The 15,365-nt window shown below is 59.0% G+C and overlaps 2 protein-coding genes across 3 annotated transcripts; one reads left to right on the plus strand and one right to left on the minus strand.

The window, feature by feature from the left end:
• Positions 1–2,318: 2,318 nt before the first annotated feature.
• Positions 2,319–7,442, minus strand: CHPF (chondroitin polymerizing factor). The gene is made up of 4 exons (XM_005519725.3): positions 7,113–7,442; positions 5,372–5,936; positions 5,004–5,186; positions 2,319–4,592 (listed from the first exon to the last, which is right to left on the minus strand). Exons 1-4 carry the CDS (start codon positions 7,415–7,417, stop codon positions 3,330–3,332), a joined length of 2,316 nt encoding a protein of 771 aa, XP_005519782.1. The 5' UTR covers positions 7,418–7,442; the 3' UTR covers positions 2,319–3,329.
• A 2,784-nt stretch (positions 7,443–10,226) lies between these two features.
• TMEM198 (transmembrane protein 198) lies at positions 10,227–15,321 on the plus strand. 2 transcript variants are annotated; one of them, XM_014249252.2, is made up of 5 exons: positions 10,227–10,255; positions 12,131–12,381; positions 12,488–13,063; positions 13,297–13,505; positions 13,945–15,321. In XM_014249252.2, exons 2-5 carry the CDS (start codon positions 12,219–12,221, stop codon positions 14,089–14,091), a joined length of 1,095 nt encoding a protein of 364 aa, XP_014104727.1. In that variant the 5' UTR covers positions 10,227–10,255; positions 12,131–12,218; the 3' UTR covers positions 14,092–15,321. The 2 variants fall into 2 exon arrangements, with proteins under 2 accessions (XP_014104727.1, XP_005519783.1); XM_005519726.3 differs by having other exon boundaries at positions 10,231–10,255; positions 13,297–13,487.
• The last annotated feature ends 44 nt before the right edge of the window (positions 15,322–15,365 follow it).

Genomic DNA, 15,365 nt, shown 5'->3' on the forward strand with positions numbered 1-15,365 from the left:
GTTTCCTTGCCACAGTGCAGAAATAAGAGAGGAGGCAAGAGGGAAGGCAGGTGCCTACCCAGGCCCAGTGTATTCAGACATTCCCTCTTGTGCTTCAGAGTGCTCTGAACCACCCCTTCACTCTCTCTTCTGAAAAGCTTTCCAAGAGGAAGTTGCTCTGTCTCTCCTGATTGCTGTGGTGAGCCAGCAACACTTAGAAAATTTCCACAAGGGAAGCAGAAGCCTACAACACAAGAGACAAATTTTCTCCTGCCTCGTTTGTAAAACTGACCTTTCACTGCCCTGGCTCCACAACTGGATAAGTGCAAAAATCCACAAATTGTATGAAAGTACTTAAGAGGGATCACAGAACATCTCTGTTTTCTCAGCCACCCACATCAGCAACCAGAGCTGTCACTCCTGCCCCTTGCAAAGGTGTCACTGTCCCAGTCTGGCACCCTGCCTGTACCTGCCAGCCCAATGAGGGCAGGAGAGGGGCAGAGTGCACCTGTGCCCATGTCCCTATTGTCACAGGTCTCTGCCACATCCCTGGGAGCACAGATGGCACTCACTTCACAGCCAGCACTCACCTTGCTTGTGTCACCAACCCCCTGCCTAAAGTTTTGCATATCCTTCTTTGGGGTTTCATCATGTTTTGATGCTGCAAATAGCGTGGCAAACACTAAAACAACTTCAAACTCTGCCAGCTCCCTTGAAAAGGGAGCAGTAAGCATGCTGGGAGTGCCAAAAGTACTGTCATTTGCTCATACATATGTGAGAGCAGGAAGCCTCTGCTGGTATTGATAGCACAGAGTGTTAAGTATGCAAATACCTCTAACTCGGTCTGGGTAAACAGTGGTGAGCCAAGAGCAACTTTATCCAGACCGTCTCATGATAATTAAATGACAATTCTGGTTTTTTTTTTTTCACAGCCAACTTGATTTGAAGCTGCTTTATTACCATTTGGATACTCTTCTAATGCCTAATCACATCTTACTACTTGGTCCGCTTTTCAGAGGATAACTGTATCTGTAACACACCTGCATTTGCCTCGCTCCCTCTGCCCCAGATTTACACTTGAAGGGAATTAAGGATATGCTTAGGGAAGATCAAAAATAGAAGTACTCAGAACAAGCTAGCAGTTACTGTCTGAAATATAATAAAATTATATTTAAACATATACACTCCTACACCATGGATACAGACTGGAACAGGAAGAGATGAATGAGGTATCCTTGGAAAAGGCACACCACAGAACCCAGGGGCTCTCCATGAGTTTTGCTGAGCACTAGCAGCCTTGATAAGTAATAGAGAGTAGGTTCAGTTAATTTTCTTGGGGGTGTCTCTTTGATACATGTATTTCATGAGACACAATAAAACATGATGAGTAAAGGGCTGGTGGGAAGGACACATGGAGTCACGAAAATCATGCCTGGAGCAGGCAGCATGGGCAGGGGTCACAGTCCTCACGCCTCATAATGTAAATAGGAGCTGTAGGTGATGAAACAGTCCAGGACAGGACCACAGTGCTCTACCCAACTAAGAAATGGAAAACACAAGTGCTGAGAAGCCCTGAGATGTAAAACAGCTCAAAAAAGAGTGAGAGCAATGCAGGAGAGTAGATCCAACACCAGTGATTGAACACAGTGCTTCTGGCTTGGGAGTTGCCTTCAGAGCTGATCCCAGATCCTGGACTGCAGAGCTCACCTCACCTGAGCAGCCAGCCTCTGCTCTGGCATGGGCCAGGAGTCCCCTGTTACTCATATACAGACCACAAAGGCTGTTACAGAGAGAGCAGACGTGTGAGAACACACAGCTGCACCAGCCCTTCACTGGTGTTTTTCCACCCATAGATAGGTCTGAGGAGGACTGGTCAGTGGGACCACAAGTTCGCAGCAACAGGAAAGGCACAGCACTCAGCCCGTTGCACCAGATTTCCCATGTCAGGGAGCTCAGCATCCTGCCATACCATCAGTGATGGCAGCAGGCAGCCACAGCAGGACAGCTCCAGAGACTGTGAACATCAGAGGAAGTGCAGGACTCCTGCTGCAAGCCACAGGGGTTCAAGCAGGTATTTCCAAGTGTCTGCTTGGCACAACATCTGCCAGCCTGTGCATAAGGAAATGGGCTCCCTCAGCCTCCTCAAGAAGAAGCAGGCATCTCCCTGCTCAGGTAAAGGATGTTGCAAGTGCTTGGGGAAAGAAGCACTTCTGTAAGGAATCTGTCCAGACAGGTGCAGACAGAACTTATATAAGCACCCAGCACCTACCACCACAGAGACCCCCAGCAGAACACCCATAGTTGCTTCAAGAGAGAATCAGCCAGACTCACCAGTATTTCTCTCCATTTTATTAGTGTAAATGCACCCCCCATCCCCCCTCCTTTCCCCCTATTAAATACAAACCAGGAGCAGAGAGCGGCTCCTCAGTCACTTTCTCCTTAGGAGATGCACAGCCAAGCCCTCTGCCATGCCCATCAGTGTCAGGCACAATGTCCCTTGACCCTGAGGGCAGCCCCACAGTGGGGAGGGATCCCACCTCTGTCAGGAGGCTCTCGTCTGAGGGCTGTGACCTCCGACGTCCTATCAATACTGCGAAGGCCAAAGCGGCCTGGGTCATGGTTCCCATGGGGAGCAGCTCATGGTACGTGAAATCAGCAGGATCCCCTCTGGCACCCCCTACACCCACCAGCCCCAGGGGCCCAAGTTCTTCACACTCCAACCAGCCAGGAGCACTCCAGCTCATTGCCAAGTGGCAAAATGCCAAAACCAACATCCTTATTGCTCTTTTGGGATGGGATGTGCCCCATTCCACTGTCCAAGCTTGTGGCAGGCACAGGGATGTTCCTCCCTGTACAACCAGGCCAATGCTCCAAAGGAGCAACGGGCACAGTCCTGTCCCAGGACACTGGGGAAACTACAAGGGATCACTCCAGGTCCTGTGGCAGTCACGGCCCTGCAGAGGGGAGACTTTGGGTCTACATTCCTCCAGTTAAGGGGGGACAGCAAGAGACAGGGCAGCTCATCTCCACAGTGCCCAGCAGCAGGGTCAGGACAGAGGGATGAGGACAGCAGCCACCACCTTTGGATGAGGAGCCAGGCATTCCAGCCTGCAGCTCAGTGACTCTCACCCCATCCTGCCCGGGGTCTGCACAGCCATGGCTGCTCGAGAAAGACCCAGACACCCTGGGCTGGCAGACCCCGGCCTGGGGAGCCCCAGTGGGGCAAGTCACGAGCTTGGACACCAGCAATCTCTGCAGACACTGCAGAAGGAAGACAGATTTGGGCCGAAGAAGTGGAGTTGGGCAGGCAGGCATAACATGGCAGGGCCAGCCCCTCCACCATCCAGGGTTCAGGTGCTGTTCCCCTGCTCCTGCTCAAAAAGGACCATGGCCAACTGGGAGCGAGAGCCTACACCCTCCAGGCTGCTCTGCACACAGCGGTGGTAGATGTCCTCACTGAGCCGGGGGTTGCACGCCTGGTGCCGGTAGCGCTGCAGCAGGGCAGGCTCCACAGCCCGGAAGACATGGAGGTTGGAGTACTTGATGAACATGTCGTAGATGTCCAGGGTCTCCAGGATGTCCTCATTCTCCTGCACGTCCCCTGCCATGCGGGTGCGTGCTGCCATGTAGTCGGCGTTGTAGAAGCAGGCTTCATGGAAGATGTCACGGTCAAAGCGCCCCATGTCCCTCAGCAGGTCCAGTGTTGTGGGTGGCACCTGGTTGTGGTAAGCAATGGCTGGATTGTAGCCCTGGAAGTGGATGGGGAAGAAAACCTGCCAGTTGTTTATGGTGTTCATCCGGCAGCGGTTAAGGAAGTCAACGGTGACCTCTGTCCCCACGCCAGCTACAAAGAAAAGCGTGTCCACAGGATGCTTCTTGGAGATAATGTCCATGACCTTGATTTGGGAGGGTGCATCTGTCTTAACACTGATCCACGGGATCTTTACCTCTGCATATTTGCGCTCATACTCGGTGATCTGGGACTTCACAGAGGCAAAGATGTCATTCTGAGTGACCTGCTGGGCCTCAAAGGGGTCATAGATGAAGAGGAAGGTGAGCACTGCATTCTCACTGCTCTCAAAAGCGGCTGCCGCATAAGCCTCCAGAAAGCGAGCAGCGTAGTCCCGGTCATGAGCCGTCAACGGCAGGATGACATTGATGCGACTGGCCTCTGTCACATAGGGCATGGGGATGATCTCCACCTCGCTGAGGGGCCGCACCAGGTGCACTCGCTTAGTGACGGAGCGGCTGTGCCCCTTCTGGGTGACCACCTCCACCTGAAGGTCCAGCGTGTACTCCATGCCGCGCGTGGGGTCGAAGCGCCGGTACCCATTCACCAGCTGCTGCTTGCGAACGTGGAGCACTGGCTGGTACTTGCGGTTCAGCTCCTCCATGGCCGTGGCCACCACATCGGCCACGTCCGCCAGATCCGCACCATGCAGCTCACACTTGGGGGAGCCATCCACACAGGCGTAGACCTGCTCCTCTGTGAAGTAGTCCCAGCGCAGCACCTCAAAGCGAGTTTTGGGCTGGAATGGGGGTGGGATGCCAATGGGCCATGTGGCGACGTGGTCCCCATCTGCAGACAGGCTGCTGGCGTTCTGGATCTCCATCTGCAAGACAAGAGATGGGGCAGGCACAAGCAGGTCTTCCAGCTCTGCCAGCACTCAAGCTGATTTCTGATACGCAGAGATTAGCCAGAGCGGGCTCTAAAAGCAGTGCCAGAACAACTCTGCCCTCAACCAGACTCCTGTTCAGCACCTCAGGTTTTCTCCCCCACCCTATCCAGCCTTTGTGACAGACCTCTCCACCCTTCTGGCTTCATCACCCTGAACCACCTCATCATCTCCAGGACCCACCTAGGTCCAAAGCTGCTTTCCAGACAGCACCACTGCCTCTGTAGCCACATGAGCTCAGCTGATGCTGTCCAACAACAGGATCAGGTGAGAATCCCACAGAGAAACCAGAAAGCCCACCGGGATTGATAAACAGAACCGATACCTCCCAGCCAAGCCTGGTCTCACCTGGAGCTGCTGGATCTCCTGATAGGTTCTCTCAAGCTCCACCTGTGCAAAGTACTTGTGCAGGCGGTACATCTGGAGGGGATCCAGCACAGGGTGGACAGTGAAGGCGGTCTGGAAACGGAGGTCGGTCTCCCGTTCAGGGTCTGCGTTCTTCCCCAGCTCAAAATAGTGGTAATGCAGACCCTGTGCCAGCCAGGAGAGATAGGTCACAGCCAGCCCCAACCTGTACTCCCACACCACCAGATGCCAGCACAGCAAGCTCAAAGGATGTCAGGGTGCAACAGCTAGTCCTCCCAGGGTTGAGAGAGCCCACAGGGAGGAGGGAAAACACTGGGCTAGGATCCAGCCATCTCTGCTGCAGGACCTACCTCATGTTCCTCAGCACAGCTGACACCTGTGTAGTCAATGATGCAGCGGCCCAGCCACTCATCAGGCCGGGCACTGAGGATGTCATTGCGACAGCTCTCCAGGTGCTGCTGCAGGAGCAGGAGGAGGCTGCGGGACAGCAAGTAGCCAAACCCTCCATAGCAGTAACGTCCCTCAGTGTCCCCACCGATGAACTCCTCAGGACGACCCAGGTAGAGGTGGGTGTCAATGCTGAGGTGGGCAACCAGGCGGCTGATGCGGTGCGCCTCCGTGTAGGTATCATCCTGCACCAGGAAGAACCAGTCAAAATCGTTCACGTAGTGGTCCAGAAGGTACCTGACGGTCTGGTACATGTTCCAGATGGGCCTCTCGTCACTGTGTGTCACCACCGTCATGCCGTGGGGCACCTTGCGGCCCCGTGTGCCCGTGAAGTACACCAGGCGCTCCAGGCGATGGGCCAGCGTGCGGTTGACAGCCACCCCCAGTGTGTTCAGGGTGCTCTTGGAAGTCAGCACACCCACGAAGAGCCGCTGCCGCATCCCCAGCTCTGTGCTGATGTACCGGGTCCTGCAAGAAGACAATGTATGGTCTCTAGGGCACTGCAACCCACCCCAGCCTGCACCCTCCCTGTTGTAACTAATGGCACCGACCTCAGCTCCTCTGCAGGAACTGCTCCCGGGCAGTTCAGCCTCTTCAGCCACGCACAAAACACATCACCCCGCTACTCTAGTCACCAGCTACTACTACACCTGTGTCAAAGGCACTGCAGAGCATTTTAATGAGGACCCCTGTCAACTTGAGACCAAAGGAGACCCTACCTTCCCATAAGCTGGCCAGTCCAGCTCAAAACAAATGCTCTCAAAAGGCTGAGCACAGCTAAAAGCAGGAAACAGGGCTGCACAACCCAACTCTAGCAAAGATGTGACCCACCAGACACCCCAACCATGAGGCCAGCCGCAGCCAGGTCTGAAATGGGAAGCACCTTCCTGCTACCCCTGCCAGTCATACTACTCTAGAGCAGGCAGGCAGGAGAGCCCGTGCTGCCCTCACTGGGGAAGCCAAGTCTCACACAGCTTGCTGAAGCCAGCAAGAGGGCTGGTTATGTCCCCCTCCCCACCACGGCCCCCAGCTGTCGCACTCACAATGACTTTCAGGTTTAATTCTCCCAGTCTGGTGCAGTAGCAGGAAGCGACCCCCCCCATCACGTCCCCCAACCACCGCCTGGTACACAGTGGCCCCATTCAGCCCCCTTCATCCGCCCACCACCTCGCCAGGACAAGGAGGCCCTTTCACTGCCTATTCCCTGACATCCAGGGGACGCTGGGATGGGGCTGCAGCCGACTCCGGAGCAGGCTGGCGTTCGCAGCACTGGGTGGGGACATGCCACCACGGGAGGGGTCCCTGCGCAGACAGGAGGGGACCGTCGCAGGGTGCCCGGCAGCACGTGCTGCAGCAGGCAACCTTCGCACCGGGGCACCGGCATGGGCAGGAGGCTCTTCGCTGAGAGCACGGTGAAGTCGGGCACAGGGGAGGACAGGAAGCAGCTGGGAAAGGCATTCTCAGTGAGAAAAACCCGTCGGCAGCCCTAGGTGGCTAAATGGAAAGCAAAAAATACCGCTAAGCCTTCTGTAAGGCCCCCCAGCCCCGACAAGGCAGGTACCTGAAGCTCGCCCGCAGCTACCCCCAGATAAACCCTGGTGAGCGGCGGCCCAAGTCCCCCAGCCCGGCCCGGCCCCCCCGCACCTGACGGCCTTCTTGGCGGCCCTGCCGGGGCTGGGTGGGCGGTAGGGCACGACGCGGGGCTCCCAGTTGTCAGCGCCCAGCGCAGCGGGCACGGCGTTGGGCCTGCGCGCCGCGTTGCCGTTGGCGGGGCCGGGGGGCGGCGCGGGGCCGCCGTCGGGGTGCGGGTGGGTGGCGGGGCGCGGCGGCGGCCCGCAAGGCTCCTCCACCCAAGTGACGCTGAGCAGGCTGAGGGTGAAGCCCAGCGAGACGCCGATGACGACGGGCCCGGCGGGCCGCAGCACCGACAACACCAGCGACAGCCGCATGGCCGGGACGGGACCGCGACCGGGGCCGGCTGCCGCTGCCGCTGGCGGCGCCGCCGTCCGACGTGTCACCCGCGGGCCCCGCCCTGCCGCGCGTCACCCGGCCCGACCAATGGCCCGCGCTGCCACCGATGCGTCACGGGGCGGGGCGGCCAATAGGGGCGGGGCAGGCGTGGGGGCGGGGTCAGGTTGCCGGGAGCCCACGGGGCAGCGGCCGGGCCGGGGACGGCGCGGCGGGCCTGCCCCGCACCCCGCACCGGCCACCCCGCACTCCGCAACCGGCACCTCGTACCGGGCACCCCGCACCGGGCACTCCGCAACCCGCACCCGGCACCCCGCGTCCGCCACCACGCACCCGGCACCCCGCACCCCGCACCAGCGCCGGCTGTGGGGTGGCAAGGCAGCACCTTAGGCCCCGGCTCCCGGCTCACATAGTCTATGCGGAAAGCTCATCCGCCGGGGACCGGCACCTCAGAGGGCTTTAGGGCGCATTTTCCCGGCCTTTTGTGCCCCCCACACGGGGACCTCCGCTGAGCCGTGTGTCCCCTCCTCGGGACAGCCCAAACTACGGCACTGGTCGATTAATGATGGGCTTGAACCGCCACGTTCCCCAAACCGCTGCCCGAGGGTCGTCCCCTCGGTGTGGGTGGTGGCTGAGTCCTCGGGAGGAAGAGTGGGGCTGAGTGTTTGAGGTCAGAGCAGCACGGTGTGGGCTGCGGGCTGCAGGAGGCAGCTGGGCACGCCAGGTGCCTGGGGAGCAGGCGTACCAGGAGAGCTAGCGGTGGCTGCAAGATTTTTGGATGCACGGAATCAAGCCGTACCGGGCCAGGAGGAGGGCAGGCAGACATCAGGAGATCCCAGCACCAGGGACCTTTATCATGTGTTTCAAATGGGAGCAAAGGAAGCTCCTCCAGCTGGGGTCGGGTCACCATCCCACTCTGAGCTGTTTTGAAGCATAGATCCGACATTGAACCGGCCGCCAGAAAGAGCCCCTGCGACAGACTAAGCTGAAGGAACCGTGTCAGGGCAGAGTTTGCTGCACAAACGGAGCTTCCAGCACAGGAATGATCCAAACCAGAAGCTGCGAGACAAGAAGCCCTACATGGCCACTCAGTTTCAGGCATTGCTGAATAAGGACAAGAAGGAGGACCTGGCCTTTCCACCCTTTCCCAGCCCATGGCTTCACTTCCACAGCCTTGCATCTGCTGGGACTCTCAAGTGCCTCTGGATTTACTCGGGGCAGGGAGTCCATTCCACCCTCCCCATGAAACAGCCCGATTGCCCTGGGGAGCACCAGCAGCCACAGAGCACTGCAGGGCAATGAGGGCACATGGGGACCCACTCAGCTCCAGGATCTCTTTCATTTTCTAAAACAAAGCAGCCTGTTTTCATCAGAAAGTGGTTGGCAGCATCCCACCCCCCTGAGATACTAGACCATCATCCGAGCCTGGCTGCTTTTCATAGGCCTTTTTACTCTTGAATAGACCAAGACAAGCAATAGGCAAAAGCGGTCACGTGGATGGCAGTTTAATGAAGAACATAAAAACTAGAATCAGAGAGAAAGCAATGGGATGAGGAGATACCAGAAGGAAAAAGGTGCAGAGCTAAGAAAGGAACAGAGATTTTCCATGCACAAAGGTGAAAAAACAGCCATGATGATAAAAAATACCAAAGTATCCTGTTTCTGTACATAGTGAAATGCATTAGAAGTAGATGTATTTCATTTCCTTTATGGGTTGGAATATTTAACTTTTAGCCAGCTTATACAAACCCAGATCATTTTATGTGAGTGATGAGAGGTTTCATTCTGAAATGACCCTGTTGATCTGAACTTATACTCAGAGGTGCAGATCAGAAAAAGTAATGAAGTGTGCAGACTCTTAGCTCAGGAAACACACACGGAAGCTGAGGGCAGAGCACACACCTCCCCAGGGCTTGCCTGGCAGTGGCTGAGTCCAGGGCCCCCATGCCTGGCGGCCTTGGAAAATTCTGTAGGGAAGCAGCAGGAAGGCAGCAGTGCCGTTCCTCCAGCAGCCCCTTCTCAGCCCCCTGCCAGCTGCAGCTCCCGCTTTTGTCTCCCTAGTGTTGGCATGGGCTTGGGAAGGGGCTGCCAGGGGGAACAGCAGCTGCTGCCAAGCGTCTTCTGTGTGCCAGGATTTCCCGGGGGTCCCTAGGCACTACAGCCAGGACGTGCCAGCTCCAGAGAGCTCTGTCTCTGTGGAGCACCCCACCTGCTTGCCATGCTCCCATCCGCTCATGGGGGACAGGTGGGCAGCTGCTCTAGATGCCCCTGACGTGCATTTTCCTCCTCTTGAATGCAGGCACTCCAGTCTCCGTGGCCCTGGCACAGCCCCTTGCCAGGGCCACTGTCAGGTCCCACCTGACACAAGCTTATCCTGCAGCTCCCACATCCACACCCCTGCACCTGTACTGCTCTGTCCCTGCACACTGTGCCAAGGGGCTTGCAGCCCTCGCAGCTGCTGCACATTGAGCACATGGCACACATGGCCCAGCCCGGGTTGTGCTGTGCCACACTGCGCACACAGCCTTGGGCTCCGTCACGCCATGGCACGGGACATGGCACCCCGGTGCTGTACACTGTACAATTTACACCCCAATGTGTACCCCAATGCACCCCCAATTTACCCCACCTCAGCCCCGCCCCCCGAGGCCCCGCCCTCGGCGCGCGGTGACGGCGCGGTGACGTCAGCGGAGCTGTCCGCTCAGCACCGCGCGGCGGGCGCGCCGCCACCATGCGCGGGGTCCGCGGCCGGGGGCGCCGGGAGCGCCGGGAGCGCCGGGCGCCGCGGGGCCGCCGCCGCTGCCGCGCCGGGAGCGCAGGTGGGAGCGGGCGGAGCGGCAGAGGGTGGGCAGCACGAGGGGATCCGGCAGGCGGGTGACGCTCCGGACCCCTCGGGGGAAGGGCTGGGGCACCTGGCTCCCTATCCTTCCGTCGTCCGGCGGAACGAGCGCGGAGCCTAGGATGGGCGTGAGGGGGCCCGGCCTAGCGCCCCCGGGACCCCCATCCCGAACAAAGAGAGGGGCGGAGCGGCCCCGCGCCCCGGCGGCCTTTGCGGCCGTCGCTCGGCAACGCCGCGCCCGCCCCGGCGGCCCGGGGCCCGGCAGCCCGGCGGGGGCAGCGGGGCCCGGCCGGGGGCGGCGATGGGGGCGCCACGGCGGGGCTCTGCCCCGGGCGCTGCCCCCGGCCCCCGCCGCGCTGTGGCCTGCGGGGAGGGAAGGGGGGTTCGCGGGGCCCGGGGCGGGCGGCAGCAGGAGGGGAAGTCCCGGCGCCAATGAGCAGGCGCTGGGCTCCCCTAGCAACAGTGCCCGCGCCAATGGGCGCCGCGAGCCGCCCGCACCGCTGCCCGCAGCCTGCCCGGTGCCTCTGCATCCCATGCCTTCCCATGCCATCCCCGCACCGGCCTGCCAGCCGTGCCGTGCCGCATCCCCGGTCCCCTGGGCCGGCAGAGCCCTGCTCTCACTCCACTCACCGTCGCCCATCCCCACCAGGGCCGGAGCGTCGCTCCTGGGCTCTGCGGGTAAAGTCCAATCCTGCTTAGCGTCCCCCCGGGGGCTGGAGCAGGGGCCCAGCGCTTGGCTGCCCGCTCCCTACCCGCCTGCTTCCTTGGGATTAGGCTCTGTGCTCGGCTTCCCCACGGGGATTTGCCCTGACTGGTGTTGCCTTCCCCAGTCAAAGGGAGGAAGGAGGTTGTCGGCAAGGGATGAGATGCCAGTGGAGGCCATCTGGGCAGCAGCAAAGTGCTGGGCAACAGGAAGCCATGACTGCAGCCTTTGCCCTCTTCCCAGCTCCTTCCCAGAGCGCCGTTTTTGTGAGCTGTCCTGAACTGGCCGCATAAACTTGGCACTTGGAAGGAGTGAGGCTGGCCTGGGGACAATTTGTGACAATAAACCCATTCTAAACCAACTGAGCCTGTAAAGGGACTAGGGCAGTGAAGGGGTGATGGAACTGGCTCCAGGTGGGAGCAGGCAGACGGATGCTGTAATTAGGTTTAAACTGAAGCTGGATCAGTCTTTGCAGGGGATTATGACCCCTCCGTCTGTGTAGGCGCTGCGGGGGGCCCGGTAGCTGTTTGCTCAGCATCCTGGCACAACCGCAGCATTACGGGTGAGCCCTTGGGTAAGGGGCAGTGCCAGCTACAGCTGGTGCCCTTCCAGCCCCATGGATTGGCATGGGAGGGCTGGATCTAGTGTGAAGGCCCAATTTGTTTTTACAAGGACAGTGGGAGCTGGAGCAGAGATGAAAAATAGCCAGAAATATGATTAGAGGATTGGAGAAAATGCCTTGGAGTACAAGCTTAAAGAGCTCAATCTGTTTAGCCTATAAAAATAGAAGACTGAGGGGTGACTTAATTACTGAGCATAATTACTTCACAGTCAGAAAATACCAAGTTGTGGAAGTCTCCTGTTAAACAAGCAGGGAAAGGGTGCTGGAGAGGCACGGGTAGGAAAATTGAAACCACAGACAAATTATTAAGTGACACAAAGCTGCTGGGGGTACAGGTAGGCTCTCTGGGGACAGCCACACATTGGGCGACAGTCTGCACCGCCACTGATGAGGCTCCCCCATTCCTTCTCTTCCTACCCACGTAGTGGGGGGACAGAGCAGGATTTCTGGTGTCTGGGTGCTGAGTGGTGGCTCATGCTGCTGGGCACGTGCCACCAGTTCCTCCATACTCCTTGTCTCTCTCCCACCAGGTGGGGCGGGTGCCGGGACACAGTTCTGCCGGCGACCTATGAGGCAGGAGTGGAGATTTTGATACCTCTCCCAGGAGTCCCCAGAGCCATGACTGCAACTGTGCAGACGCTGCGGTTCAAGCTGCTGCCGCACGAGCCAGGCCAGGAGTGGGGGCACAGCTGCCAGCAGGAAATTGAGCGTCGCTACCAGGTGGTGCCCTCAGTGGTGTGCGCCATGTGCTGCCTTTTTGGCATCATCTATTGCTTCTTCGGTGAGCCAGGCCAGCCTGACTGCTGGTGGGGCAAGTGGGGAAGAGGGCAGAGGGGAGCTGGGGGATTCTGGTCATCCACTCCCTGACTATGGTGGTCTCTCCACAGGCTACCGCTGCTTCAAGGCGGTCATGTTCTTGACGGGGTTGATGTTTGGCTCTATCATCATCTTCATGCTGTGCTACAAGGAGCGGGTGCTGGACACACAGCTGAGCGTGGAGGCCTCAGTGGGCATTGGGTTGGGCATCGGAGTCTTGTGTGGGCTGGTCACCATGCTGGTGCGCAGCGTTGGCCTCTTCATGGTGGGGCTGCTCCTGGGGCTGCTGCTGGCGGTAGCCACACTGGTGGTGATGGAGCAATTCTACCACCCACCAACAGTGTGGATCCCCATCGCACTGCTCTTGGGTGTGGGGATGCTCTTTGCTGTCCTCACCCTGCAGTGGCAGCGCTTCTTCACCACGCTCTCCACCGCCGTCTTCGGCAGCGCCATCATGACCGTCACTGTTGACTACTTCATCGAGCTCTTCCTCCTGGTGCAGTACATCTATGAGCGCATCAAGGTGGCTCCTGCTCGCCCCGTGTGCTGGTACAGCTGGGTCATCCTGGGCATCTGGCCGCTCCTCACCACACTGGGTGTCCTGGTCCAGTGGAAGGTCACAGCCGAGGGCTACTCCCATACAGAAGGTGTGTGGGGAGTGGGGCAGATGGGCATGGCACAGGGTGAGTGTAGGAGCTGGGAACCAGGGGACTGGGGTGGATGTTTCCAGCACCTGGTTCACAAGGACAGATATGGGGTTCAGGAGTCTGTGGCGTCACACCACCCAAGGGAGGCCTGGTTGCACAAAGTTGGTGCTGGTTTGGCTGCAGGGATCGTTTGGATGTGCTCCCCAGTGCTCACAGGGCGCTTTGCTCCACAGTGATCATCAGCCGGCAGCAGCGCCGCGTGCAGCTGATGCGAATCAAACAACGAGAAGACCGAAAGGAGAAGAAGAAGAAGCGGAGACCCCACCACCCACCACCCCACCAGCACAAAGCCCACCCCCCCGAGCCTGCTTACCGCCGCAAGCCCAACCCTGTGCGCCGCTTTGATGGGGACGTGCTCTCCCCCGTGAGTCCCGCAGCCAGGGTAGAGATCTTCCCCCAGTCTCCACAGCCATTCCTTCTCCGAGTGGGTGGGCTGGGGCATGGAGAGGTGGCCAGGCACCAGCTAACATCAGAGCTGCTTGAGGGATGATACTGGGGTGTCCCAGGGATTGAGCAACTCAAGAAGGGCTAAGCTGGGCCGTTAAGACCATGGAGCACTTCAGCCTTTGCAAGCAAATGAGAACTGCTAGCCAAGAGCTTTGTGGGCATAGTAGAAACAAGCAGTAGGCAAGGTGCAAAATGCCCAGGGGAGGGATAAGCCTGTGCTCCCTGCTGTGGCCAGCCACTGGATGGCCCAAATTCTGGGGATTCCACTGGGCTGTTTTTGAGGGGGGCCAGGGAGGGGCTGCAGCAGCATTTAGGGTGGGGTGGAGTGGTCCAGGGGCAGGGCCCCCTCACTTTCTGTTCCCCCTCTCTCACAGAGCTACATCCAGAGTTTCCGAGAGCGGCAGACAGGACCATCGCTGAACAGCCTCATCGCCAGCTCCCATGCTGTGGTGGACCTGGACTATGACTGCAGCTCCACCGTGCCACTCACCACGGGCTCTGGCCCTGCTGTGAGGGTATAAGCCAACCCAGTGACCTCGAGCAACACCAGCACCCCAGCCTGCTCTGACAGAACCCCTGAGACAGGCAGGGCTTTGTCCTTGGCCTCAAGTGGCCACATGTGGCTTGGGGCTGCAGATGGAGACCCTTCTTGGAGACACATTGGACTTGTCTGGGGAAGCCCCAGCTGCCTGTGGGGCCCAAAGGTGCTGGGGAAGCCCTTTGGCAGGGACTCAGCCCAAGGACCAGAACCCATGGACATGCAGTGCGAGTGGCTCTGCTGGAGTGGTGGGTCCCTGAACCCCCACTGCTGTGCATTACCCTATGGCCCGGGCACGCTCATCCTGCATCCTAACATTTCCCCATATTTGAGTCCCCACCCCTTCCCAAGAGCAGCTCCCCATGCCTGCCCCCACCCCACTGCACCCCCAGCAACTCCCCAAGTGCCTGTCCCCTATGTCCTTTCCTCAAAGAGCAGGTTCCATGGCCCTTTTCCCAGCAGGGAATCCCCTGAGCATGTGTGCCCTGTCCCACCCTGTCCCAAGAGCAGCTCCCAGGCAGCGCTTCCCAAAACCTGCCTTCTCGGAAGATCCTCCTGCCCTAGCCATCCTCCCTACACCCCAGAGCGGCTCGCCACTCCTTTTTCCAAGCTGGACCGGGGTGGTCCTGGGGCAGAGACTGCCACGGCCAGATGGTTCCCAAGGTGATGCTGGCAATTGGTGCCTGTCCAGCAGGAGCTGCGCTGGCAGGGTGCATCCCCCACAAAATGTTTTGATGGGAGACAGGACACTGGCTCCAGCCTTTGGGCAAAGGCTGGGCTGCCTCAGGGATGCGGGGACCCCTGCAGCATCAGAGACCGTCGCTGTTTTGCTGGCGACTGGATTTTTATAGTGGCCAGGGGACCCTGGGGCAGGGCAGGGCAGGAGCCCCTGCCCAGAGCACTGCTGCAGGCAGAGGCTCACGCCTTGTATATATTTCTCTTGCTGTGATTTGTATTAACTTATTACGGAGTGAGCCAGGATTTCCCCATGGCCAGGCAGGCAGGATGGTGGTGAGACTGGACCGGGGAGCTTTCCCTCTGCTTTGGGAACCCCCCCAGCCCAGCCCAGCTGGCCCCGCTGCCCCAGGAACTGCATGTTTCTGCCAGGCACCCCCTTCCCGCAGCGTTGTGCTGCCATCCCCCTTTTAAGTCTCTTTTGTAAATGTGCCAAACGCTGCTGAGGCCTCGGCCACACAGTAAAGAGCCTTTCGGAGTCTGGCGTGCAAAGCCAAGGGCTGGGCGGGGGTGAAGCGGGGC

The sequence above is a fragment of the Pseudopodoces humilis genome, chromosome 8 (genome assembly GCF_049639895.1).
Source record: "Pseudopodoces humilis isolate 2021_Gansu_Grassland_sample_001 chromosome 8, ASM4963989v1, whole genome shotgun sequence".
In the NCBI taxonomy this organism is placed as follows: Eukaryota; Metazoa; Chordata; class Aves; order Passeriformes; family Paridae; genus Pseudopodoces; species Pseudopodoces humilis.